At 52.1% G+C, this 27351-nt stretch overlaps 2 protein-coding genes and 1 long non-coding RNA gene across 6 annotated transcripts; 1 reads left to right on the plus strand and 2 right to left on the minus strand.

The window, feature by feature from the left end:
- Positions 1 to 1447: 1447 nt before the first annotated feature.
- LOC119717878 (uncharacterized) lies at positions 1448 to 7046 on the plus strand. Its single transcript, XR_005268197.2, has 3 exons — positions 1448 to 5347; positions 6035 to 6139; positions 6372 to 7046. It is a non-coding gene; the product is annotated as an uncharacterized lncRNA (long non-coding RNA).
- On the minus strand, positions 7022 to 15117 carry GPR174 (G protein-coupled receptor 174). Its single transcript, XM_038184375.2, has 2 exons — positions 14959 to 15117; positions 7022 to 10202 (listed from the first exon to the last, which is right to left on the minus strand). The coding sequence occupies exon 2, from the start codon at positions 9603 to 9605 to the stop codon at positions 8619 to 8621; it is 987 nt and encodes a 328-aa protein (XP_038040303.1). The 5' UTR covers positions 9606 to 10202; positions 14959 to 15117; the 3' UTR covers positions 7022 to 8618.
- A 4769-nt stretch (positions 15118 to 19886) lies between these two features.
- On the minus strand, positions 19887 to 27101 carry LOC119717898 (putative P2Y purinoceptor 10). Of its 4 annotated transcripts, none has more exons than XM_072042926.1 (2): positions 24719 to 27101; positions 19887 to 22116 (listed from the first exon to the last, which is right to left on the minus strand). In XM_072042926.1, exon 2 carries the CDS (start codon positions 21760 to 21762, stop codon positions 20539 to 20541), a length of 1224 nt encoding a protein of 407 aa, XP_071899027.1. In that variant the 5' UTR covers positions 21763 to 22116; positions 24719 to 27101; the 3' UTR covers positions 19887 to 20538. The 4 variants fall into 4 exon arrangements, with proteins under 4 accessions (XP_071899027.1, XP_038040442.1, XP_038040443.1 ...); XM_038184514.2 differs by having other exon boundaries at positions 19887 to 21704; positions 24719 to 27096; XM_038184515.2 differs by lacking the exon at positions 24719 to 27101 and adding an exon at positions 23014 to 24224 and having other exon boundaries at positions 19887 to 21704.
- Between the last annotated feature and the right edge of the window lie 250 nt (positions 27102 to 27351).

Consider the following 27351-nt stretch of genomic DNA (forward strand, 5'->3'; position numbering starts at 1 on the left):
ATACATACAGTGTGGAGTCCCTGCAGGGGTACATGCTGGCCGTGTGGCTGAATTACCACTTCTGGGAAGACTGCGCTCGAGGTAGGGCTTGGAGGAATTAAAGCTGCTCTGACTGTCCTCGTTTTAAGCTGGCTGGGGGATGGCTGGGCTGCCAGCATGGCACGGTGCCCAGATGCTAGCACTGATTGAAGCTTTGAGACTCGAAGCAAAATAATTACACGTATATATAATTATAGTCACACTATTTCATTAAAATGATTTCTTTATTATGTGTTTATCTGCGTTCTATTGCCTAGGCAATAGAAATGGGTGTATTTCCTGTCTTGAGAATAATTAAAGCCTTGCCACCTAGCACTCCACCTCCAAAGGAAATTATTTCTTATAGCTCCGACTATTTTGTTCGCTTAAGCTTGTTTTCTGTCATTTTGTAGGGTGGCTCCTCTCCCAGGCTTCACACCGACAAATGTAGAAGTGAATTCCCTGCCTTAAGAGCCGTTCTGACTGTGGGTGTAGGTGACCTGTGTGTGTTACCGGCGTGCTCAGCTTCTCTTGAGCTGTTCCATTTTAGGGCACGTTGACATTTGAAGTTGTTCCAGGTTAAGCCCGTATGTGGACACCTTCTTCTGGAACAAGAGCTTCCTTCCTGTGAGCCTAATCCCTGGCTGGAGAGGAGCCAGGAGCTCTTCTGCTGGCGTTAGAGTGCCTGCCTGTGGGATTCATCAGGAACAGCTCCACCGACAAATAATAAATAAATACATAAATAAATAAATAATAAATAAAAAATAAATAAATATTTATTTATTAATAAATAAACCCACAGTCTGTTTGATGATCACCAATCCCTCGTTTTGGGTCGGTGGCGTGTGTGCGTTTGCTTTCTTTGGGGAGGTGGGGCCTTTATTTTATTTATTCACACATATTTTTTAGATGATATCAGTTGTAACTCCGCATTCTCACGTGAAGATCAGTAATTCAGTACTTCGGCTTCCCTGGGCTTGACAGTGACAGCTGCTTTGTCACCTCAGATTCTCAGGAGCCCCTCTCACTCGTTAATCCTTAGTGCTCAGACAAATCAGAGAGAGGTAGGAGCCACCGTTCGGGCTGCCCTGTCCGCACCGGTGTGCTCATCACCGGTACAGCGTGAGGCTGGCAGCAGTCAGGGCTCTGCCTCCTCACCTAACAGTAAAAGAGGAAGCCAGGCTGCTTCACACGAAGTAAATGACAGCGCTTCCGTGGCTGCGATCTGCGCTTATGATCTGAGCCGTAACTGCTGTTTTTCACTCAAGTTTGCGCTCTGAAAAGAAATGAAAGCATTCAGCCTTATCTCGTACATCTGCGCGGCAGTATAAGCTGCTTTCCTTGATGTCCTGAGTTCTGCTCTCACCAAGGCTCTGGTATTCATGTTGGACAGTTTGCAAGGCACGGCTGAAGCAGGTGGGTAGCTGCCAAGCAGAAGTGGCCCTCCAAAGGTGCCACCTCCTTCCACTGCTGACGGTCTGAAGGCGGGATCTGTGGTGTGGGTTTGCTTGGCTGGGGGTGACTCGGAGGTAAAACTGTCTGCCAGCTAAGAGGAGCTTGCATCTGGAGGTGCTGACTGCCACTGTATTTCTGGGGCCCTGTTTTGTGGTAGATTACAACCCTAGATTTTTGGAAGGGAAGTGACTCATGCTAACAGGAGGGAAAACAAAGTGTCTGGCTGAGCGCCCCGAGTGTGAGAGAAGGAGCTCCATATCTCAACAGCTTCTGTATCTCTTATTTATAAATACCATTGGATAATAACATGTCCTAGACTAATATAATAACATGTCCCTATACAAGACTTTCTCTCTCTCTCTCTTTTTTTTTTTTTTCTTTTTTGCTTGATTTTCTACCTTTTATACGTTTTCACACGTGGAAGAGGCTGCACAGGCTGTGCCATTGCACTGGGGAGCATGGACGCGTGCTCCAAAGCCCTACTATCAGCCTTGCAGTGTTGCTTCTGTGCTCCTCCTTTTGCCTTTGGATGGATGGGGTTGCAGTCCCCATTTGCTAATCCTACCAAGAGCTTGTCGTGCACAGATCAGATCTCTGAGAACAAACACCCGAGCCCCCAAAGTGATCTCATTCTGCTGAATGGATGTGAATGAAGGCAAACTTGCCCTCACACGGCCCTTGATGCTAACAAATCCCTGGTGCTCACCTGGGGGTTGGCACCACGCACACCAGGGCCCTGCTCTGGGATCAAACGTGGCCGTGAGCCAGCACAGGAGTATGTTCCCATTATGAAATACAATCCCAAGTAAGCTTCAGAGGTGTGTGGATATTCAATGGGAATCTGAGGGCGAACCCCATCAGAAATGAAGTCATCGGCAGGATTTCTTGTGCGTTTAGTTCAGCGCTCACATGCCAAATTCTCACTTATTTCCCTGCTGCTCGCCAGGCTGTCCCTTAGCCCGGTGAGTACCAGCACCATTTGCCCCACACCAAACCATCCTGGGCAGCTCTGGTGGCTGTCTCCTGCCTCTGCGACAGGCAGAAGTTCAAGATAGTGCCTCTGGCCCTGGGGCTGAGGCACAGAGGGGTCCTCTGCCCCCCGGGGAGACAGCGCCAGCTGCCTCACATCCCTTTTACTGGTAAAAAGGAACTGCTTGACCCTTGCTTGTAAAAGATTTCCTGGAATCTGTGGCGTTATTTCTAAGGACATCCCTATCCTGTGGCCGACGTGTCCCCTGGAACCTTTTGTAGCCTGTGGCTTGCTTTAAAGATAGCAACGTAATGGCAGGGTGGAGGGAAAATGCCTCCCTGACTGTCCTGCAGAGAGAACCTGGCCCTGTCCTCGTGTCCTTGTGATGGTGCTGGGACGGAGGCTTTGATGGTTGGTGTTAACTCAAATAAGAAACCTCTCATTAAACTAGAAACTCAAAGCCATGTGATTTTTAGCTTCTGTTTTACATAGGTCTCCTGGGAACTTTCTTTCTAGCTGCGCAGCCCTCTGTCTGACCACAAGGAGTTACCATTTCTTTAAATACCAGCCCTGTCATGTAATAGTGGGGTTTGGGCAACGTCTCAGCCCTGTGATTCAGTGCCGTTATGCAGCCTTCCAGCAGATTAGAGAACCTAGTCAGCAAAACAGACCTCAGGGGACCTGCGAGTTTGAGGTAGATTTCTTCCTTTGGGACATCTGGAAGGGGAGCAGGGAGATGAAGCTGGGCGTTTGGTGCTTGCAGCAGACTACAGATGACTGCACGCTGTAGCTGGTAAAAGCCATGGCCTTTCCTCACCTGGAGCCCCAGTGATATTTTTCCTTCTTGCATCATGGTTGAGCTCACTGGGAAAATGGGTAGGCAGAAGGGAGTTGTTAATTCTCATAGTACAATACAGGAACCATTATGTTACGTTCATCCTGCCTTTGATGGTTTGTTTTTTCATTTATTCCCTTGTTTTCCACTCCCTGAATTCTAGATTTAGGGGGGAAAAAAAGTCAGGGGGAGAAAACTTCATGAGACCTGCGCTGAAAATTGTAATCCTGACAACTGTAGCTCAGCCACTTGCTGACCGTGGAGGTCGCCAATCTCCAGGAGCCTTCATTCTCCCCCTCACTTTATCTTGGTGCTGCCACCTCCGTGTCTGCCCAGAGCTGAGCACGGGTTGTGACCAGGTGGAGAACTCCTTGACGTCCCCTGGTGCCGCAGCCTGAAGGGGCTGTGGGGACATCTGTGCGTGTTGCCAGCCCGGCTTCCTTGGGTAGCCACCGCTCGGTCGTCACGTCCCCAGGGCAGGGTGGAGTTCCCTTATCGGGGAGTGCCAACTGCCACCAGAAAAACCCCACATCAGCCTCCCAGCAGCTGGGGGTGTTTACGGATTGTATCCAGTGTTGGTTTGACGCAAGGTACAAAAATAGAGCGTGCAGCAGGAACAAGCACCTTCCCCTTTGAGGAGACAGCACTAACCGCTGAAAGTCATGTTTGGGTCTGTTCCCTGTACCCAGCACCAGCTTCTGGTTTGTCACCTTTTCTTTTTTCCACTGCTTTGAATCACCAAGAGCATTTCCATAGCAAGAGGAAAAAGGAAATTAAATCCCCTCCTGGATTGAGCAGGAATTTTGACCATTCTTCTTCCTGTACTTACAAGGAGGGGCAGTGACAGCTTTATCCCTTTGCCGTGTTTTGGGACCAGGATCTGCTCCTGCCAGTGAGATTCAGGTGATGCTAAAACCTCTTTACAATTAAATCTAGGCCTGAGTATATCAGATGGATACGCCTGGCCCTGGGCTAGGCACCTCCTTCTGTTGCTTGAAGATTGCTCTCTCAGCAGCAGAGGGACGACAACCACAACGGAAGGTGTACCAATGCCCCAAAGTAGTCTGTAACAGCTGGAGATTATTCCTAAATGCAGTTCAAGGCTTTAATAAAGCAGGAAGCAATAAACACCAGAGGAAAGATGTGATAAGAAAAGCAATGATCCCTGTCTCTGACTGCATATTTCAACTGGAGTGTCGTATTTTCACCCCAAGATCCTCCTAGGGCTGCCCAGCTTCCCAAATGATCTCCTTTTTGGCACGTTTTTTTTAAATTTTGAGAAATCCTTGTGGCCTTCTGCTTTATATCAGCAGTGTTACCCCTGCAACTTAATTCATTAGTGCAAATCACTGTAGAGAAGGGCCAGTAAAGCAGTTTACTTCCCAACAAAATCATCACAGCAGCAAGTGGTGCTACCAAAACTGCTGTGAGGATGTGCTTTTTGGGGCTATTTTATCCTGGATAAATAAGAGAACCTTTTTCAAAGCTGGATCTGGAAACTCTGTCTTTTGGGCCCTGGTGTATAGCATATGGCTTGTATTTGCATAGAGGTTGGTTTATCAGCCCAAAATCTGGACCCCAACCACACTTGGTGTTAGCTGGCCATGTGAACCCAGGCACTGCTGTGACCACTCCAGCTTCTCTGTTCTTTGTCAGGGTATTCATCAAACCATCTCTGATGATAGTTTATCTTCTTTCTTGTTTTTTTTTGTTGGATGGGGTTGATTTGTATCTGGCTCGGCCACTGTGGTTTTAGGGTATGGCCGTGAGCTATGTTCCAGGCTGCCCGGCCAGCGGTGCGGGCTTTCTGCGCGGGTGCCGAGCTGTTCTGGGGACACCGGGGGCGATGCTGATTTTTGGCCTCTAACAGCAAAGCAAAAAAGGAAGCGAACAGCGAGGTGTCGGAACTTGCTGCTGGTGCTTGCTTGATTGCATCAGAAAAGCCTAACGCTGAGTACAGAGAAATGGGCAGCGTTCGCTGGGCACTGACAACCCGATGGCAAAATAACGAATAAACGCAGCGCTGATGGATGGAGAGAAGCACATGGGGGAACAAAAACCATGCTTAGGTAAAGAACTGTAAGAAGGGGGATCTTTGAGTTACGTGGAGAGCTCCCAGTGCTTTTTTCAAGCCCACCATCAGCAACAGGCTCCTGGCTCCTGTGGCCTCCGACCTGGCTCAGCCACCTCGGGAAGGTCTGAAAAGGAGGACAGGAAGAGGGGAGGGCGCACGCTCCCCCGCTGCTGCAGCAGCCGTGGCTCACAAGTACAACTGTACGCCTCGAGATGCAGAAACCCCGTCACGTCTCTTCCTTTGTGCATTGTTAGCAGGGGAAGCTGTGCGAGGCGGCGCCGGGCTGTGATGAAACGGGCCACGGCTGGGGCAGGCGCTGCGTGGGCTCGGAGGCGCGCGGCGGCGGGGGGGCTGGTGGAAACAAGGTGGTGAGACGCTCACAAACCAGCACGGCCAGAGCTGAGAGCTCTGCTTCAACCCACGAGCCTGCCATGCTCTTCTCATGCAGGGCTTCCCAAAAAAACCCCTGCCTTGGTGCTGCTCTTAACACTCAAAGGTCCCCAAGCATACACTAGCTTTACAGGAAAAATGCTTTACCTGGCCTTGTGATTTATTTATTTTTTTTTTTAATTTAACTATTGTTATTGTTATTTATTATTATTATTTTATTTTTACTTTTTAAAATGAGAAACTGTATTTTTGACAAAATGAAAACTTCCCAGGAGGGTTTGATTTTTTTCAGGGTGATGGTGAAGGCTCCAAAGCTTCAAAGTTGAGAATAAACTTAATTCAACAATCTGAAGAAAAAATAAAATGTGTGGCAGGAACCATGCCTTCCAGCCTCGGGGTGAGTCCTTGGAGGAGTCTTGTTCCATTGCCAGATGAAGAAAAACTCCCCTGAGATGTAACTGCTGGAAAGAGGATGCACCTTTCCTTTGGGCCTAGCACGAGCTGGGGGTTTTGGGTTTTGGGTTTTGGGTTTTTGGAAGGACACTGGAGCATCCTTCTGCTCTGAGCCACCCCTGGGCACAACGTATGCCTTCTGCTCACCTAAGTGAGGCAACATTTTTGTTCCCCAGGCGTCTGCAATGCTGTTGGCCAAGTGCTACGAGGTGATGGAGAGGGCAGCTGAAGCAAACCCTGCCTGGAGCAGAGCTGCCACGGATGGCAGGAGAAGGCAGGCAGAGCACCTGAACCCGGCTCACGCGAGCTACCGCGACCATTGCAGCAGACTTCCTGTAAAAAGAGACCGTTAATAGTAATATGAATAAACCACACCGTGGAGGAAATGGCTGCTCTTGCGCCTACGGTATTTTCTAAGTGGGAAAATTGAAGCACGTCGAGTTCTTCTCGTCTGATTATTTCTGAACTTCTGACAACCTTTCATGTGATTTCTCTCCCCGCTCTGAAGCTAAAAGTGGCTCTGTGGGGTCGTGCTGGGCTGTCCTGCTGCCTCCCACACGGCTGGGGGAAGGAGACCAGTGGTGGGTGCACATGTGGCTGGCATAGCAGAGGTCAGGGACTCTCCCTCTGGTGCTGGGGGCTTCATTCCCATCCCCCAGAAAACACCACTCAATTCACAGCCTGATGGACCTAAGGGAAAACACTCCATTTAGGGTGGGTCTGAAACGTGTAAGTGTTCATAAATGGCAAAAAAAAGCTTAAAATTGTGCATTATCTTCAAATATGACCACTGAACTGATTATATACAACAGGAAATGCAAGCAGATACTGGAAAATAAATAGTTTTTTTTTTATTGTTGTGAACAAATTACAATGTGCTGCTCGTTTTCTGCAAATTAGTGGTGCATACTCAGCTGAATGCATGTACAGACACAGGCTGGCAGTGTGGGCAGGGTGGTTTATTATACAGAGGGATTTTAAAAGTTTTTTAAAAAAGGTCTTTCTGTGTTCCAACAGTCTCTGGAATTCACATCATTTTTCTACAAAATGTCTTCATAAATAAAATCTATAAAACAGTATTTGCATTAAATAAAATCTAATATCACAGTATTTTTACAATTCAAAATGTAACATTTCAAATGTTCACGTAACAACAGATTATACAAGAAGGTGCAAATAAAGTACCAGTGGAGCATGAAGCTTCTGTTGCTTGATTTTACAGACCTTACTATTAAAAATACATCCACATTTGAATATTTCTCTCAGATTTTTAAAGCCACCTGTGAGGTAGCTCCTTGGACTCGGCATATAGTGAGTTCCCATCACAGTAAACTGCAGAAAGCTCAGCTTCCTGTGCCCCATCTTAACGAAACTGGTGCTAATGACTTGAACTTCACTAAGGTGGATTTTTTACAACTACAGAAAGTTATCCCAGCCCCAAAATCGTCGACTCCTGGACTCAGGGGCAGTTCACCGTAATACTGATGATAACACCACAGCAGGTGTTATGGTGCAGAGTCTCTTGTCAGAGAAAGGGGAACCATTTACTCCATTTTTGGAGAAAAAAAGGACCTGAGAGGCTCACTGGGCCCTTACCCTGACTAAATACACTCAAAGCAGGGCCCTGTGTTTAAAGCTTATCACAGGCAGTAAAAAGGGCCGCTCGTGGCATCTTGCTACTTCTTACCCTGATCCAGAAATGACCTGATGGTAAAAAAAAAATGGCTGATGGTAGAAAAAAAATAGTGTCTGGGCACTTGATTGGCATTGTGATTTGGGGAGCTGTCAACTGATGCACCCCCAGAATCGAGTCCTGGGTGTTTATGGATGCAACCAGGCCTTTGGGGTGACCTGAGGCCTCAGGCACATGCAGATATTAAAGATGCTGTGCCATCGCCCGTTGCTTCAGAATAACATAATACTGGGCCACGTGCTAACTTTAGGACTGAATTCTTGCTGGATAGGGAAATCCCAAAGTCTTGGCAGCTTCTTGTCTGGTGCCAGGGTGTGAGACTGGGCTATGGGTGGGTGGCAGCGGGGCAGGGCTGCGTGGCCTGCTCCTGCCAACACCAGCCTGCTCCTGGTTGCCCAGCTCGGGAGTGGGGCCTGTGGGATTTACACAGTGGTGCTTACACAGGGAAGGCTTGCAGCCAAAGTATTAAAACATCAGGGGCTTGATCGGGCTTTTTTGTTGTTGTATTTTTAGCTCAAATCCTCCTGGGGGCCAGCAGAAGCGTGCCTGAGGAGCGGCTCTCAGTGTGACAGAACCACAGGGCGGTTGAGTTGGAAGGGACCTCCAGAGCTCATCGAGTCCTGCTCGAGCAGGGTCACCTACAGCACGTGTCCTGGGGAAGCAGATCGGCCACGGGCCAGATCCGCACGAGCACCTGCGGTAGCCGGGGCCGTGCCCGGGGCAGCCAGCGCTAGCAGTCGGTGGCCTCCTCCTGCAGCGTGGCCTGGGAGTGCTTCTTGCCACAGCTGTGGCTGTGCAGCTGCACGCTTTCCTGCAGCTCCTGCCGGGACAGCCGCCTCCGGAACTCGTCCGTAGTGAAGTAGTAGAGGATGGGGTCCACGCAGGAGTTGAGGCTGGCAAGGCACAAGGCCACGGCGTGAAACAGGGAGATCACCTCCTGGACGCGGCAGTTTTTAATCTTTTTGGTTTTGACGAAGAAATCCAGCGGGAAGCTGATATGGTAAGGCGCAAAGCAAATCAGAAATACCAGAGCGCAGGTGAGAATCATCTTCAAAGCCTTTTTTTTCTCTCCAAGATCAGGCGAAGCAACATTTTTTTCTTTTAATGACAAGATGGTTTTCCACGAGCAATATACGATGATAAAAAGGGGTGTTATGAATCCCACCAATTCCCCTAGCGTCATCATTGCAATGGCAGTGGGAAGGTCAACTTCCCGCACGGGGAGGTCCACAAAGCACTTGTTTGCACCTTTTGCTTCTTCGCTTCTCAGCAGAGGGAAAGGCAAACAGCCAATGCAGACCACGATCCACCCAGCAATGCTGATGTACACATCACAAATGCGTTTGCAGTCGCTGAATCTGAAGGGGTACATAAGAAACAAAAGCCGCCTCACGCTGATGCAAACCAAGAAGTAGATGCTGGCGTACATATTGACATACTTCAGGTAGAAGCAAAACATGCAGAGGCCTGATCCAAACTCCCACGTCCCAGTCAAGTAGTAGAAAATCCTCAGAGGCAAGGATAAAACCTGCGATAAGTCAGCAATGGCTAAATTGATCATAAATATTACGGCCCGTTTAGTCTCTTTCATGTACCCGTAGAAGACCCACAAAGCCAATACATTTCCTATTAGTCCAGGGATGAGGATGAAAGTGTATGTAGCTGCATAGTAGGGCTTGAGGTTGGTGCTGTTGGAGCAGGTTGAGCTGTTCTCCATGGCTGGGCTCTAGATTCCTGCTCAGCTCTGGTTCCTTCCCCCAGAGCCCCCAGGAGCTGTGTGTAGATGGCGAGCAGAAGAGCTGTGAGCTCAGTAGCACCTCTGTCCCAAGCCGTTGCCTTCCTGCCTTTCGGGCACTGGTCACCTTTGCTCTTCATGAAGTCTTCTGCTGTGCCAACGCAGGCGTGTGCCGTCAGCACTCCGGCACAGTAACATGGTCCTCACCGGCACCCCGCAGCCAGGTTGTCCTGAGGTTTTTGGTTCCTAAATAAACAGGTGTAAACCTCCTTCAGCCCTGATGTTTGTGCACGAGGCTTCAGCTAGGCGATCCTGTCCCATCTGGTGAGGAGCTCTGCTCTGGATTCATTCAAGTCCTGCTTGTATTGTAGGTGTCCTTCCTGCTTTTTCAGAAGTTACCAGACCTTAACGCATCTGCTTGCGGTGCTGGTAGAGCTGGGATCCCCATGGAGAAATCCATCTTTACGTGTTGAAGCAGTCAACAGTCCGGCGCCAGGTCTGCACCCTCGGTCACCTTTTGGGTGGCATTGCAGCCCCTTCCCTCAGCGCAGGAGTCTGACGGCAGGCACGGTCCCACAGCTGAAAGACAGAGAGGTGCAGTTACAGCGCCGCACAGAGCCGCGGGTCGCACGCAGCAAAGCCTGCAGGAGGACTGCAGGAGAGGGAGGAAAATCTCTCCTCGACAGCAACCCCTCGCTAGAAGAGGTCAGCTCTTCACCCCTCTACCCAGCACCACCTCTCGCCCAAGGGAAGTCAGGGACAAACCACTGAGGAACGGATAGAAAATGGGTTTAATTGCACAGCCCACCCTGCAGTGGCTCCATCACGGGGCAGATTCAGCTCATGCCTGCAGCCCACAGCCCCAGCACCATCCTCCCCATGGGTTTGATGCTCCCGTGGCCTCCGGGAAAGTCCTTCAGAAACTTCCCACACTCACCACGGCTACAAAGAACCGAGAAGATGATGGAAAGAAATGCGCTGCTCATCTGAATGGCCCCGTGCATTTTCATGTAAATCTTCCATCAGCACAGACACTGGTGCTGCACCTCGGCGTGGGAGCCCCAGGACGGTGGCTTTCACCAAACCGTCAGCATTTGCAGGCAAAAGGGCAGCGTGGGAGGCGCGGACAGCAGCTGTCAGCTACCTGCCAGGGCTTTCTCTTGGAAAGGTAAAGAAAAAGCTCAGCCTCCACCACTTGTATGGTGCATCAGCACAGGTGCATCAAAGCAACGCGCATTTTTTTTGGGGGGGGTCAACTTTTTCATTTATTTTTTGAAAATAAGACATTCGTACTGCAAGCAGGGACAAGTGGCCTGTTTATTAACTGCTTTTTGCCACAGAACAATGCACACTTTCTCCCAACAGCTTTTTCTGAGCCTTTCCATTCGCCACCTTGCGAGCAGCCCTGCTGCAGCCATGGGAAATACCAGGAGTCATTTCCCCATAAACTAAGCTGACTGTAGGAGGACTTTGTTTAAAAATTGTTTGCATAGTGGGCAGCTGATAATATCTGAATATGTCAGACCAAAAACCAACCAACCAACCAACCAACCAAAAACCAGATCTAATAAATATAGAGGGAATTCAGATCTCTGATCAAACTTTCTCCAGGTCACCTTTTGCTTCAGCGTGAAGAACCAAACCTACAGGTCCAAGTGAGAAAAGTGTGGTGCCACATGATGTGCCCGAGGCACATTTATAGATTAAAAATTTCACCCTGCTGCAATCCGTGATGCTTTTTTCCTGTACTTTGAGGCACAGGTGCTAAAATATGAAGCTTTTTAGTGAGGCTGATGTTCAGCACTTGTCGGTGTGATTGCACTGCAACTTTGGAGCAGCTTTCTGTAAAACTACAAAATCTGCCAAAGGAAACTGTTCTCAAGACAGCTTTTATGTGCCCATTCATTTTATTTCTCTTGCCATACCCCTGAGTGATGAGTCCAAAGAGACCGAGATGTTTTCCTTTTTCCAGGGAGCCCACATCCAACTCAGTCAGGAGAGCAAAAGGGCTCGAGAAATAATCTCATTCAGCTCCAGAGGCGCCCATTAACGAGCCGTGGGGTCAGCTAGCCTCCTCTGTGAAGACTTTCCAGTCCTGCTATTAATTCTGAGGCTGACCTCTAGGGCACAATTAATTCTAGAAATGTGAGTAATCTCTCAGTCACGTAGGAAAACTGGTGCTTACCTACTCCTTGGTTTATCAGTCATGGGAGGGGAACTGGGGCTGAGGGCTTCAGTTTCCATTTGCTTTACTGGCACCAGTAACCGAGGGGCGTGCGGATGGGACAGGGTTTTGGCAGCGCTTGGTGCACTCCCGTGAGCTTCCCGGGGAGGGTTCAACATCGTGTGGTGTGGGTACAGACCCCTCCAGGACAAACCATCGCTGGGTACACAAGCTGCCTCCGTAGCTGCCCGTGTTTCGCCCTCCCCACTGCCCAGGGACTTTCCTGCTACCCCCGCCTGGGCAGAGATGCTGCTGCGGCCCCGGGGGCCCCGAGAGCCCCGGTGCAGGGGGCAGCATCACCCGCCCAGTGGTGGTGAGAAAGTGCACTTTGGAAATCCCGGGCAGTCACATTGCACAGCGCGGTGGTTCAGCCAAAAGCGCTGCGTAAAAACCAGCAGGAGGCTAAAAAAAGCTGCAGAAAGAGGAAATTTTGTTTCACGTCATCTGCACTCGTCTCTCGTCGGCTCAGGGCGCGTGTTGGGGGGGTGAGGCTCTCCCCAGGCACGACTTCCTTCTTCCTCCTGACCTTTTTTCCCCCTCTTCATTTTGCCAAGGAGACCCCACAGCTGGTTGCTTTAGGGTGCTTGATGAAGACAATTTGTTTGTCCTTAATGAGCCACGAACACCAGGTGAGGTTTGCAGCCAGCTGTTTTAGGGCCAGGACTCAGTAGAGCCGGGCACATGAGTCTGCCAGCTCCATCAGCAAGCCCTGCAGCCTTCACCCCAACAAGCAAAGAGACTGCAGCTCCTAAAGCCCAGCTCAGCTCCTAAAGCCCAGCTCAGCGGGGATTTCAGCTGGAAGCTCAGGGTCCTGATGAAGCCGTGTGGGTGGAGATGTTGGGGTGTGCGCATCCTTCCCGTGGGTACCAGCGAGGGGGCACAGCATCACTGCCCGGTGCCCAGGCTTTGTACAGCCCTGGAATTGTTGCTGTCCTGTTGTGGCAGTGGTAACAACCAGGCATTACAGTTAAAATAGTAATCATCAGCATCAGCATCATCATACGTAATAAATAAAAGTAGAAGTTATGCAAATATAAACCACTAATTACATAGGGCTGCTTTCAGGTTAAAAAAAATAATAATAAAAAAAAGTCTTCTTTCTCCTGAAGCAGCTTTCTGGCAGACCTTTGGGTTTTTACCTTCTTCCCCAGGGGGGACACTTTTGCCTCTTGTTGTGTTGATCGTGGAAATTTCTCTCTTTACTTCTTTGGTAGCATCTGCCCGCGGAAGCCACAGTGCGTTTTTGTTGGCCATCCTCATGGTCTCGTTTACTTTGCCTCTGCTGAAACTTCACCGTACTTGGCACGAAGCAGCACAGCCCCTGCCTTTCTGCATTCCTGGCTGCCCTGGCACAGAGCAGACACCTCCGGGGTTACATCAGGAGCTGTGTGGTTCATCCTAACCCTGGGTACCAGTAGCCTCCTGAGCATCCATCCGCTCGTGCAGCACCCGTTCTGCACCGAGCACCAGCTGCGCCTTGGGTTGCCAGAATAAATTTGCCAACGCCGTGTTTGCGAGGCAGTCCGGACACAGCCAGCTTGTTTTGCTTCAGCTGCAGAGAAGCCGAGCAGGTGCCTGTTCATCATCGTCTGTGGTTACTCGAAACATGAGTCACTGAAGTGCTGAATGTTCATTATGGGGAAAAAGCAGGGAAACAGCCAAGATGTTACAGGTTGGGGCTGTGGGGCCTTGGCACAGCAGGATGAAGGGGTTTCTTTCTGTTGTTCATCCTTAATCTTGTTTGCTCCTGCTCAGGGTATCGGTGCTTCCAGCCTTGCCTGCGCTCCCCGCGTTCCCAGCCTGTGTCCATGCTGGCTGGGTGTGGGGGATGGAGAGGTTTTGGCTGTCAGGTAAGCCAGCAAGGTCCCAAAACAACCCCGAGTACCATAAATCCTCACCACACACTCCTGGGACTCCTTCTGGGAGGGATTGGGCATTTCTTCTACCCCCAGAGAGCTGGCTGGAGCCATGGGTCTGCCGTGGGACAGTCAGCCGGGCCAGCAGGGGGATTTCAGTTGGGTAAATCCCCAAAATGTGCAAGAAAATGTAAACACTCTGGTTTAATTCCTGATGACATACACTGCTTTTACCTTTTAGCCATCTGCCCAAGCTCTTCTCCTTTCTTGATGGTATTTATCCCAGCTAAAAATGGAAAATGTACCCCAAGGAGCAGAGCCAGCTGTCAGCCTGGTGCCCACACCCCTGTGTCCCTTCCCTGGCACACGCCGATGGCCATGGTAGAAAGGTGTGGCATCAAACACCAAAATCTTGAATTTTCCACCCAAACTGTTGATGCCCACCCTCAGGGCACAGCCACATGCCCGTGGCATGGAGCTGGGGCAAGCGGAGCCAGCGCTCCCGTGGTGCCCGCTCCATCCCATCCCACGCACACCAGGTTCACCAGGGCACCAGCAGGGACAGACACCCTTTTTCCTTTTCCATGAGTTTTTGCCATTGAGTGGCAAAAAATTGCTGGTGGAAAATCAGCACACTGCCTTCTGCAAAGAGCAGCCCATTTAGTAACACTCCGACATGCTGAAGTGGGACGGGAGGCAAGGAGTAAATACACCACTTGTATGCACGTGCCGGTGGAGCCTGTGTCGCACGGTCCCCAAAAGCGCCCCTCCAGCCACATCCCTGCCCCAGCACCCCATCCCCTTTTGGCACCCCATCCCCTTCTGGCAGCCACCAGCTCTGCCCAGGCTGGGGATCACCCACACTGGGCACGGGACCTCAGGGTGCTCTTGGGGCAGCACCGGGGAACGGGGCTGGGGACCCGGCACCTGTGCTGGAGCCGTGCCCCTCTCGCTGGCACACTCGGGGCCTCCGGCCAGCACTTGCTGAACGGCTGAAACATGGAGACAGCGAGCGGCTCCTCGTCCTGCCCAGGGTCAGTTCCAGAGCACCAGCTCGACCTGCCCGGCACCGTCTCCTTCAGTTAATTTTGAGGACCCATGGTGGTTAATTCGGAGCCCCACCCGCCTCTCTGCTGGGCACCCCCAGCCCTCTTATAACGCAGGAGGCACAAAACCCACACGGCGATAATAACTAAAGAAAGCACAATCTAAACCTTGAATCGAAGGCAACAGGGGATAAAAAGCGTGCTCCTACCTTGGCAGGCTCGGCTGGCTGTGCCCGTGGAGCCCCGCTGCGGGCGCGCGCTTCCACCCCTCCCGGCACACAAAGCAAAAGTGCAACTTCTGCGAGCGTGCAGCCTGCGCCGGCGCGGGGCCCTCCCCGTCAGCCCTGGTTTATTTCTGCTCATTGTGCCAACAGGTCAGAGCTGGACCTGCTTTTTTTTTTTTTTTTTTTTTTTTTTTTTTTGTGGTGAAGAGAGATATCGAGGCGCCGCTGGGTTTGGTGTGTTTTGGAAACTGCCGCAGTGGCACGGTGGTTCCTGCTCAGCGTGGTGGGGCTGTGGCCCCAGCGGGGCTGGGGGGACCACAAGGGCTTGAATGGCCCCAGCAGTGTCCTGGTGGCATCGTGCAGGCACCCGTGGGCACCAGGAGGGGCTCTGGGAACCAGCAAGGGCCCTGGGCCAGCTCCTCCTTGCAGAGCCCCCCTTCTGCAAGGACACCGAGCTGATGAGACCGAAAGCTGTGCTAGATGTTTCATCACTCAGTTTCCTTTCTCTTTCCTCATTCTCTCCTCTGTCGAAGGAGATTATTTCACTCTTTTTTTCATTCCCCACCATGGAGGTTGTGGGCACGGGCCAGGGCTGCTGTCCCCATGGGCTCCCAGCACCACTCCGCTCACTGGTGCCCAGCACAAACCCGCCTGGCCAAGGACAAGACTTGTGGATTCACACGTTTCTAACGCAGAAACACTTGCTCATCTCTGTATTTAGTGCTTCTTCCCCCTGCTGATGACAAATACAGAAATGGAAGAACTGAAAAGCCATGAGAAAAACGAGCATGTGTGCTAATTGCTAATTGACATCTTCGTGGCCCTGGGTGGGCGCACGCTGGGGTCAGTGGGCAGAGGGCCAGTGATGAGGGTGCGATGGGGATAAGATCTCTTTAAGGAAACTCAGCGTTAGCAAAGGGATCCCTGCCCTGGGGCAAGCAGTGCCAGGGCCAGATGCTGTCGGGAAATCACAGCCTGGTGCACGAGGAGGTAACGTAGTGTCACCCCTGTGCCCTCCTGTTCTGCCTCTGCTTCTGGTGCAGGGCACCCAGGAGCCCTTCCCACGTTAGCCACACGGGACGTTATTCTGGGAGGCTGCGAGTCCACACAGCTGCTGTTTTGCAGGGATCTGCCAACACTGGGGTGGCCGTCAGCTCGTCCATGTCCACCTCCCAAAGCAGAAAGGTGGCGGAGCCCAGGTCTGAGCCCCTGTCACCCATGGGCTCACCAGAGAGGACAGTGCTGCCATGGAGGTGGATGGAGAGGGGCTGCTGGGGCAGGAGACCCCCGCTGCAGGACCCCGCACACCCTGCATCGGGGGATGCTTCACAAACTCCATCTGGAGCTTATCACAGCCCCATTTGGGATTCCCCAAAAGTAGGAGGCTCTCCGTGGTCATTGCTCTGCTCTGCAAATGCTGTGCTGAGAGCAGCCTCAGGGACACAGGGACACAAGGTCACAGGGACACAGGGACACAGGGACACAGGGACACAGGGACAATGCTCCGGTCCCTGCAGTGGCGCAGCTCCTTGCTGGGGAGCATCTCCCAAAGCACACAGGCACTCGCCTGTTTGAGCAGCTCACGCTCCTGCTATATAAAGCATACAGCCATTGTTTTGGAAGCCTGGTGGTTGCTTAATGTGGGATAATTAATCTTGTGTGGGAGCCGCTGCTTTCAGCGCCGTGGTATCTTCACCACAGAGCTGTTCTCTTGGGCTCTGGGATGCATCAGGCTGCTGCTTCTTTTAGAATAAAAGCACCCGGGGGGTTGGTGCTTCAGCGGGGCTGGTGGCCTTGTGGCATTGCCCCGAGACCCTGCTGAGATGCCGGCTCATTCGCGCTGGTCCTGTGGTGTTTCTGTAATTGCATCGGGCGATGGGAAGCTTCCCTGAGCGCGCTGCGCCTCCTGGCAGCTGCCTGAGCACGGTGCTCTTCACAAAGGGCTTTCACCTTAGCAGTTGCAAGATAACCCTTTTTCCCTCCCCAAAATCATGTGATGTACAACCTGGCAGTCCCCAGGCTTCTGAATCATAAGGCTTGCCAAATTGCTACCTGAAAACGGGGCTCGCTGGGCAAAGTGGGAGCCAGCCTGCAGCCGTGTGCCGCAGCTCAGCTGAGCTGCACCCTCTGCAGAACCTGCCCGTGGTCACATCACGGCTCTGCCGCCTCGTGCTGTGGGGTTTGCTGCTGCTGCAACAGCCAACAAAGCGCCAGGAACAAAAGCAGCACCAAAAACCTCCCAATTCCTGAACAGAGACTGGCTTCCGAAAACTTTACCTTTCCTTTTCCTGCTCAGATGCGCGGCGGGTGCTCAAGTTTGCACTTTCATTTCTGCGGAAGCCGGCCCGTTTATAAGAAAGCCTGGCCTGCGTTCGGGGTGGCAAGAGTGCTTACTGTACAGATCGGCTGCTTGTTTCAAAAACACCTTTCGGAGCATAACCATATCCTGTTTTGCCAGTGCCCCGCTCGGCGCACAGCTGGCGCTCGCGCTGCGCCGCGCTGCGGTCGTCCTTCCCATTTCATGTCGCGCTGCAGCCGGCGCAGCCTCACCTTAACCAGCAGCTGACTGCAAGGCTGGAAATTAGGGTGGCTGCCTGCCTGTTTGCCTCGCTGCTGGCCCAGCACACCCAAGGAGGAGCCCAGGGAAGGGCACCCACATGGAGCTGGCAGGGCTGTGACTGTGCCGCAGCAGAGCCGACCCGTGGCAGCCCTGGGCTTGCCAGCGCTGGCACAGCCCAGGCTGGGTGGGCACCAAGGCATTTTTCAGGTCCTTTCCCTTCTGCATGAGCAGGCATTTGTGGTTTGAACTGCATCGCTCCGGCCCTGGAGCTGCCAAACGGCCCCATATTTCTAAAAGAGTGCCACCCCGATAACCATCAGTGACCTGATCTTCAGCAGCTGGCTGAGCCGTGAATCAAAAAATTGGCCTTGGGTGGGATGAAATCACTGCTGTCTGGGAAGCCACTCCCTGGCAACAACATTTGCTTGCTGTGCATCTGGGTTACCCTCAGCACTCCAGCCTGGCTGTGTCTGTTCCCGTGCCAGCCACGGCACTTTCCCCTCGCCGCAGGGCGAGGACGGGAGGATCACCAAGTGGCCGGGAGCGGCGGCAGGGAGCAGAGTGCCAGGACGCACTGTGCCAGCACTCAGCGAGCCAGCACTCACCCTGCCTGGGGATCAATCCTTCCTGGGTGTGCAGCGCAGGCTCTGCCACCAGCGGGGTGGTTTTGCCGAGGTGAGGTTGGGGGGCACGCAGTCCCGGAGGCAGGACAAGGTATTTTTAGCAGAGCAGAGCGGAGCAGAGCGGAGCAGAGCAGCTTTCCTTCCCTTCCTGCAGTGCCCTAGAAAGCGTTGTGCACGAAGGGCATCATTTTGGAGAGCCTTTATTTAGGTACTGGGGAATTTTGTGTGCTTAATTAACTGCGTGTGAGTAGAACAATTAATTGCATGTGAGATTTCAGGACACTGCACTGCTGCAGCTGCAGGCAGAGTGGCCGTGGAGGTGAGCCTGCTGCTATCAGCCCTCGCCCTCGCCCCTTCCTTCCCTTTCTCTCCAACACTTCACTTTCCCATTTTAGCAGTTCTGGTCCTAAACCTTGCTGGGGATGCCGCAGTGCTGTCGGCTGTGGGACAGATGGGGCTGGCAGCCACCCGGGCTCCGGCAGGCAGGAGGCAGCAGCCTGCACAAGAAGGGAGTTTCCTTGGGTTTGGGCCGGGTTTGGGTAAAACCCAGCGCAGCCTTATCTGCTGAAGCAGAACCAGCAACAAGAAAACTTTCACTTAGTTCAAGTTAGGAACAAGATCAAGTCCTTTCCTGGCATAAATCTGGTCAGGGAGTTATTAAAGATGTTATCCAACAGCGAATTCATCACTAACCTGTGCGGGTAACCCCAAAAAAGGGGGTTCTGCTCTATTTCCCCTGCAAGCTGCGGTGCAGGCAGGGCTGCCCGCAGGAATGGCTGCTGCTATCTGCACGTGACAGCTTGCTGCGAGTTTTTATTTTGCTTTCTTTTTCCTGTTTTCCTCTCGGAGGCAGGGCTGCGTTGCAGAAGCTGCCGTGAAGCTGCGCAATCTGCAAACAGACTGGTGAAGCCCCGGCGGTAACTGGGGCTGCTGGGGAAGCTCCATGGGGTCGTGCGGGCTTTGCCTTCGCTCAGCAGGATGCCAGAAATGCCCTGAGTGGTCACCAAGGTCGACCTGGACGTCCACCCCCTGCACTCCAACGTGCCCCTCTGAAGCAGCTCTTTGCAGCCCTAAAAAGCCTTTTTTTCCCCCCAAACCAAGCAAGGAAACCACACCCCTTAATTATTCTTTTCTTTCGTGAGAGGAGGAGGCTCAGGCCAGCAGGGGACGGTGTGAGCTGGAGCACGGTAAGCCCCAAAAAGCATTTCCCCAGGTTGTGTGGGTCTCCCCTCGTCTGCCTTTGGCTGGCGAGCAGTGAACTGCACCGCCTGCGTGCACCTCGCCAGGAACGCCACATGGGCTGGACATGTGCACCCAATTATCAGTAAATCTGTTCTCTATTTAAAAAAAAAAAAATCCTCTGCCTACATTTACTTATGTAATCCTCTGAGGGTTTTTGGCACGGCAGTCACCAACGCCTTAGTGCACGAGAGCAAACCCCACAGCCCACGGGGCTGTGGTGGTGGTGGGGATTTTTGGGGCCGCTGGCAGCCCAAGGGGGGCCAGGAGCAGGACAGACACCCCCTGCACCTTGAGACATTGCTTTGAGAGTGATGCCAGTACCGAATTAGCTGATAAATAGAAAAAATGCAGCTGCCCAAGAAAAAGGTGCTATGGAAATGCTGCCCGGGGGTGGCCGTCGGGGCTCTTGAGGCTCTTTGGGAGTGGCTCGAGTCAGTCCCTACAACCATGGGAGGGTTTGCTTGAAATAACACCCACAGTGCCCAAAGACGTGTTGAGAACATTTTATTTCCTCCCAAGTTTGAAGCCCGAAGGATGCACTCGGGTCAGGTTTGTAAACGTTTCTTGGTCCCAGCGAGGGCTGCACCCACCCCTGGTTTATGAAGCAGACCCGAGGGGCTTGTGTGACATCTGTATCGATGAGCAGAGGCTTTAGCAACACCCCAAATGGCACAGGCTCCTAGATGGCAGCGCCAACTTCTCTGCTGCAGTCCCGAGGTCCAGATTTAGTGTTGATTTTCTCGGAGGGAGAGGTTTGCTCTGCATGCACACCATTACCCGTCCTGATCTGGAGCCCGTGGCAGGATGCAGAAGGGCTGCCAAACACGACAAATAGGTACAGACACTGACACGACAGCAAAGGCAGGGCACCACACCTAGCTGCAGTCCAGCAGGGGAGAAACACTGACGGTTGTGGCGGCTGTTTGCGATATTTTAGCGATAACACGAGAGAGAACACTGTAGGGCGAACGGTCCCTGACACCTACAACACGGCACCCAAACCTCCTCCACCAAAACATCCTCCTGGGCCCGATCCCAGCACCTGCTGCACACAGGGGGAATTCAGCACGGGTGTGGAGACCCAACGGGACCTTCACTCAAGCTACGGGGAGCACCTACGCGGCGGGGAGCGTCTTCTTTTCAAGAGATGGACTCCAGGAGGAGCTCGTCGGGCGGCACCGGGGGGATTTCCATGCTGTTTATCCGGCCGAAGAGCTTGGGGAGGGACCAAAGCCCGAAGCGGGGCAGGTTTCTCGGCTTGGTGCGGATGTCGTGGCCGGCATCCACCACGGAGAAGCTGCTGCGGCTGCGTGCGAGGCGAGCCCGCAGGGCGGCACAGCCGTGCCGCAGCAGCTGGTCCTGGAACTCGGAGGTCATGAAGTAGTAGAGGACGGGATCCAGGCAGCAGTTGAGGCTGGCGAGGCAGAGGGAGATGGGGTGGAAGCGGAGCGTGCTCCTGTGCACGGCGCAGTCTGTGATGATGTTCTCGATCACCATCATGAAGAGGGGGAAGTTGATGTGGTAGGGGGTGAAGCAGATGAAGAAGACGGCGGCGCACATCAGGACCATCCGCAGCGCTCGCTGCTTCTCGCTGGCGTTTTGCAGCTCTGTCTGGCACTCCCGCAGCGACTGCCTCATCTTCCATGTGCAGCAGGCGATGATGCCGAAGGGGATGACGAAGCCAAAGAGCTCCGCCACCGTCACCAGCGCGATGGAGGCTCCCGGCGCCAGCTGCTTCACGGCCAGGTCCGAAAAGCAGGTGTTGGTGCTGTTGGACAGGGCCGGGCTCCTCACGATGGGCAGGGGCAGGCAGGCGGCCCCCACAAAGAGCCAGACGGCCGCGCTGATGGCCGCGTCGTAGCGGCGCTTCCAGTCCTTGGCTCTGAAGGGGTGGAGGAGGAAGAGGTACCGCTGGATGCTGATGCAGGTGAGGAAGCAAATGCTGGCGTACATGTTGAGGTACTTCAGGTAGAAGCAGACCTGGCAGAGGAAGCTCCCGAAGGGCCACGTGTGGTTGATGTAGTAATACATCCGCAGCGGCAGCGAGAGGACGTGGGCCAGGTCGGCCACGGCCAGGTTGATCATGAAGATGACGGCTTTGCTCTTCTTGCTGATGAAGCGGCACAGGACCCACAGGGCAGCGCTGTTGGCCAGCAGGCCGGGGATGAAGATGATGGTGTAGGTGGCTGCGTACAGCGTGGACTGGAAGGCCATCTGCGGGTGGGTGCAGTTCCCAGAGGACGCGTTGCTCTCCATCTCGGCCGAGTTTCCTCGCTCCGTGGTGGATTCAGGCGGGTGGAGGCTTTCTGCAGGGAGCAAAAACAAGTGCTGTGATGCCCCAAACCTCCCAGTGTTGCCCCACATTCAATAAATGCACTTCAGGGTAGAAGGACAAGCTCCATATATACAGGTGATTTCCGTGGGGCTTTGAGCGGGCTGATAAAATTGTCCTTTTGGATCCGCGCAGAGGTTCAGTGTAATTAGCCTCAGCAAACGATGCTGCTGGCAGCAGAGCGGAGCAGAGGCCAGCCAGGGAGGTGCAGACAGATCTATCACAGCCCTGGCTCCAGATCCAAGGCTGCTTTCCTAAGCTAATAGCCAGCCGAACGCACACCAGTCCCTCTGTCGGTCCTGCTAACTCAATTTGGGCGCTCCCGGCACGCTGTGCAGGCATCGTGTTGTAGCAACAGACAGGATCTGCCAGCAGCAGCCCAGGCCCTGCAGGAAGACAAATACGCTTGTCTCAGAGCTGCAGCAGGATTTTATTTTTTCCCCCATTTGCCTGATTCACCTCCCACTGCCAGCACGGGGGCATTGGCAAGTCCTGCGGGGCTCAGGGGTACGTGTGGGTCTCCGGAGAGCGGTGGATTTGCTATCTGGGAACAAAGCCCCACGCTGTGCAATTTGCCTCTGGGAGATGTGGTGCTGGAAACAGAGCCACGGGCAGCCTGCAGGGTGTCGGGACGCCTGTGGCTTCCTTCCAGCAGCCTGCTCTGGGACAGCCCCAGCAGCTCTGCCCTTGCCACCGAGCCCCTCAGCAGTGGCATTTAATTAGGAAGCAGCTTCCCACAGCCCTGTGCCTGGTGTTTGACACAAGGACGGGTTTCCCAAAGCTAAACTAACTGCAAAAGGGAGCACGAGGTGTCAGGGTGAAGGCTCTGACCCTGCTCCTCCTCGGGAGGCAGCTGTGCAGGGGGCTGGCATGCAGGAGGAGGGTGCTGCAGAGCGGGGTGCTCTAGCTGTGTACGGGATGCTCCCTCTCTATAGGTACATACAAGGAGAGAGAGAGTGAGAGAGAGAGGATGCTCCCTCTCTAGATATGTCAGATTATAAATATATATATATAGGATGTTCTTTCTAGATTTATAGGATGATATATATACACAGAGGATGCTCGCTCTAGATATATAGGACGATATAGGATGTATATCTAGATATACATATAGGCTGCTCCATAAAGATATGTAGGATTATATATATATATATATATATATATATATATATATATATCCCATATTTGTATCTTAGAGGCTCCAGATCTTACAGAGTATGAAGGCAGCAGCCTCTCTGCTGAGCTGCACCTCTGCTCCCAGGAGGGTCGGGGCTTTCACCCACCTCTGAGCCGAACCTGGCCGTGGTGCCGGCTGCCGTTTGCTTTCTCCAGGGCTTGGCTGCAAGAACACGAGGCTGAAGTGAAAGCCCAACTGCTGCACTAGTTCACTTTTTGGCTGCTGACCACACTTAACCCAGCAGCCCTGGGTCAGGACGTTTCTGCTTTCTCTGCTGAGCTCTGGCAGGGCGTGGGGGTGATCCTGAGATGTGGGGAGCCATCTCACCCATTTTCTCCGTTTTTTGGCTTTCCCTGGAAGCCCAGCAGTGGGTTTCTCAACGTGGGGCCGGGACGTCGCTATTTCAGTGTTTGGTTGATGCCTTTCAGCACCTGGCAAGAGTCAGTGGGGAGCTTTCTGCAAGGCACCGCCACCTCCAGCACAGCTCCTCCTGGCAGAGCGGGGATTTTAACTTCTTGGTGCTGGTTCCCTGTTTTCATTGTACGAGGAGCACTCACTGCACCTTGCCCCAGCCCCCTCTGGCCCTCCCTGTCTTTCACCATCAGTGATGCCAGTTTTGGGGCAGAAACGCTCCCGTGCTTTGGCAGGGCTGTGCCTCAGCGACGGCACCAGACTTTCACAAAATATTCCCTGCCATTCCTTCATCATTTTGCTATTCCTTATTTATTTATTTATTTATTTGTTGCTATTGGTGTGATGGTAAAGCCCTCTCCCAGCCCCAATTTACACACAGCCAGGAGCTGGGTGGCTTTTTTTTAAACAGCAAAGCTGAGTTTTATCCAGCTGCGTACTGAAATTAATTCCTGTCCTAATGGGTTTACGGGCTGGAAACACAGAGAGGGGCAAGGCCGTTACTCGTGGATGCAGCATCACTGAGCATCAGTTAACTTTGCAGTTCTATAGGATGCTAAGGCAGCTATTACAACACCCACGTTGCCGTTCCTGAGTGTGTTAGCAGTATATTTTTCTGGACGCATACATGGCTGTCATTATTGGAAATTGCCTGGCTACTCTGAATCACTGCATGCCCCACCCAGCTCTACATTTCTGCGGTATTGCATTTACTGCTCCCAGAGCCCCTGGCAAAGGCACCCTCATCTTTTCCACGGGTTTTTTTGGACCGACAGTGCTGGACGGGGCCCTGGCCACAGCGGGATGGGACGGGACAGGACAGGATGGGACAGCAAAGCCTCGCTCTGGTCCTGTCCAGTGCTGGGATGCTGGAGGGAAATGCAACCAAGTCCAAAAATAGAATAAAATAATAATAAAATAAAATAAAATAAAATAAAATAAAATAAAATAAAATAAAATAAAATAAAATAAAAAAAAAACAAAAAAAAAAACAAAAAAAACCACAATTTTGGCTTGAAATAAGTTTCAAATTTCAAGTAGTGGAGGCTTTTTGGAACTTGTTCTTTAAGCAGCAGTTTTGTTTGTTTAATCCAGGCACTGATAGGAAACACATAAACAGAGCTGATGGGTTACAGCAGCTTCTGTCCGTAACGACAAAGTTTTGCTATTTTCTGCAAAAGTGGCTTTGCCCCGCGCACTGCCACACGCAGCAGCCTCCTGCCCTCATGCACACCCCCTGCAAGGCAAGGACACACACACCGACACTGCTGAGGATGTAGCACCAGGCTCTCTGATAAGATCTCGTGAAAAGAAAAAAAAAAGCCCACCGTGACAACGTCGCTCGATACTGCAAGAGCTTCTATCTGCTGAAGAAAGCACATAGCAGAAACCAAGCTTACCTCCCTGCAGCTCCCATCCTTCAGGGGGAAGACATCCATGCTAGAGAGCAGGAGGAGCGAGCCCTCTGCTGCTGTTCCCTACCAGCTTTCGCAGCAGTCCCAGCCCCAGAGGCTCCCCTCTGAACTTCCACATGTTTTCGGAGCGCTGGAAGCCTGCCGGCATCTGCAGCCCAGCACGGTGGCTGCAGAGCAGGAAATCCTGTAGTTTGTTTCTCTTCGCCACACCAAATGTGAACAGCAGTGACGTTAAAACAGCTGGAAGGGCGATGACATCAGTGCATCCAGTGCCGCGGGACCGAGCCCGCGGACAGGGATTTCTTTCTGCCTGCTCAGAAGTTGAGTTGCACGAATGTGCCCTTCAGGCTGGCTGCTTCTCCTTTTCCCTGCTGTCACTCGCTTGCAAAAAAACTAAAAAATATAGAAACTTTTTTTTTTTTTTTCCAGTAAGTACTCACTAAAGGAAAACCAAAAGCTGTATCAGTAGAAACTTAGTGGAAGGTAGCAATTTTCTTGCATTTTCTTGGAAGTTTTGTTAACCTCAGACTATTTAGCCTAGAGGCTACATTTTCCAAGGGTTTGGACTTTGTTTCTGAAATAATATAATGGTTTCAGGTTGAAATTTTCCCCAAACTGTATTTTTTATAAAACATAATGTTCATCATTCCCAATTCCTTTTTGCTTTTTCTTTCCTTTAATTCCTTTCCCATATATGTAAGTATATATATATAATATATATATACACACACACACATACATATATATATATATATAAATTCTTGTACTGCCTGCTGAGAATGACCTTCCTCTTTTGGATTGCTGCAAACTGGCCCGCCTACAGCACAGTGAGACTCCTTATGAGCTGCCTCATTTCCAGCTGACCGATTTTACATGATATACAGTGCCGCAGCTCATGGCCCAGGGCTTGGGAAGATGACACGGCTGCTGGCATGCTTCCCTTTCTTGTTGTACATAATGTACAGTAGAATATAAGTGTTCTTAGATAATCTCCATCAGTCCCTTTCAAATATCCTATCCTATCCTATCCTATCCTATCCTATCCTATCCTATCCTATCCTATCCTATCCTATCCTCTCTTTTTTTTTTTTCTTGAGTTGGTCCCATGACCCTGCACCATTAACAAGAACATAACTGTGGAAGAGAAGTGAAAAAAGGGAGCTGTCCTAACACATAACTGCAGTGTAAGCTCCAGCCCAGGCGTGGTGACCTTTCCCCATGGTGTCTGAGCCCTGCCACGAAGCTTTGCTTTGCCACAGCAACGTAGCAAAGGGAGAAGAGGACCCTTCACCTGGAGCTGCCTTCGGCTGGTGGACGTGCACTTAAATCCATTAGCCAACGTCCTCAGGAAGGCAAAAGGCAAGGCCACTTTCTCCACCAGCCTTTGCCTATGGACCATGGGCTACCTCATCACTTGAAGGAACCTTTGAAAGAACCCTACCAACAAATAAACACCCGAGAAGCCCCATGTTCATTGTCTCAGGTGAGAGCAAAGTGATTTGGAAAATGCAAGAGCTGCTTATCACTTGTTTTCAATTCCCGTGCATCTTTTGTCAGCAGCTGATGCTGATCCTAGGAAGAAATACTGAGGTATGAGTGTCTGCAAAATGCTGGCAGATTTGTAAAAGAGAAGCTGGCCTTCCGCCAGCACATCTCTCTCCGGAGGTGAAAGGTTTATCCCGAAGCGAAGCGGCCGCTTTACCAGGATATCCTGCCTAGGACATCCTCCTTCTGAGACCGAGGCACACAGCCAGCCCCATACCCAGCCTCCGTGGCCCTATTTTTAGGAAGGTGCCTGCAGGGGGTCCCTGGTTCCCGACCAGAACAAGGGCCAGGCACGTCGGGGCCTTCCCCTGCTCATCTCTCGGTGCTCCTGCAGGACACAGCAGCCTTCCTCCCTGCCCACCAGGGCTGGCGGGTCAGCAAACCTCGAGCCTCTGCCTCGACCACGTTATACTGCACCTCTTTGCTCTTCTTTCAGCTGCCTGTGTATTTTTGTCTAGCGTTTCTGCCTCTCTGGCTCATTAACAATACCAAGCATGCCTTTTACGCTACGCACATTTATGTTTTTAAAGGCAGCAGGCACAAAGGGACTTTTAAACAACTGCGAGACTTTATCTAAGGCCTCCAGATAAAGGCTGTCTTCACCTTTAGACTGGTATCCTGTGGGCAGAAGGCCAAGCGCAGATAATCAGCACCTCTTTGAGCGCTCGGCGTTTAGAAATATCTGACAGGATGCACCTGAAGGATGTATGAAAAACAAGCGTGGGCCATTCGGGAGGAGGAGAGGAGGAGGAGGAGGTTTTACTCACACAAAGGGCACCTCGCCCTGTGCTGCAGCGTGCCCGGGGCCATCAGCTCAGGGTCCCTGGGGCTGGGTGAGTCCATTTGCTTGCCCTACAGAGAAACACATTTTCTTTTGCTTTGGGGTGAATTGCTCATGCACTAGGGGAGGAGCATGCCATGCTCTGGTGCTGCCCATTTTTCTGTGCCTGCAGAGAGGCTGGAGAGAAGGAGCCCTCCTGCTCTGCCCTCTCAGCTGGGACACAAACCAGCAAGGAGGGGTGAAGGAGCCTTTCCCCATCACTGCTCACCTAAGACCCGGCTCAAGCCACGCT

The sequence above is a fragment of the Anas platyrhynchos genome, chromosome 10 (genome assembly GCF_047663525.1).
Source record: "Anas platyrhynchos isolate ZD024472 breed Pekin duck chromosome 10, IASCAAS_PekinDuck_T2T, whole genome shotgun sequence".
NCBI classification, from domain to species: Eukaryota; Metazoa; Chordata; class Aves; order Anseriformes; family Anatidae; genus Anas; species Anas platyrhynchos.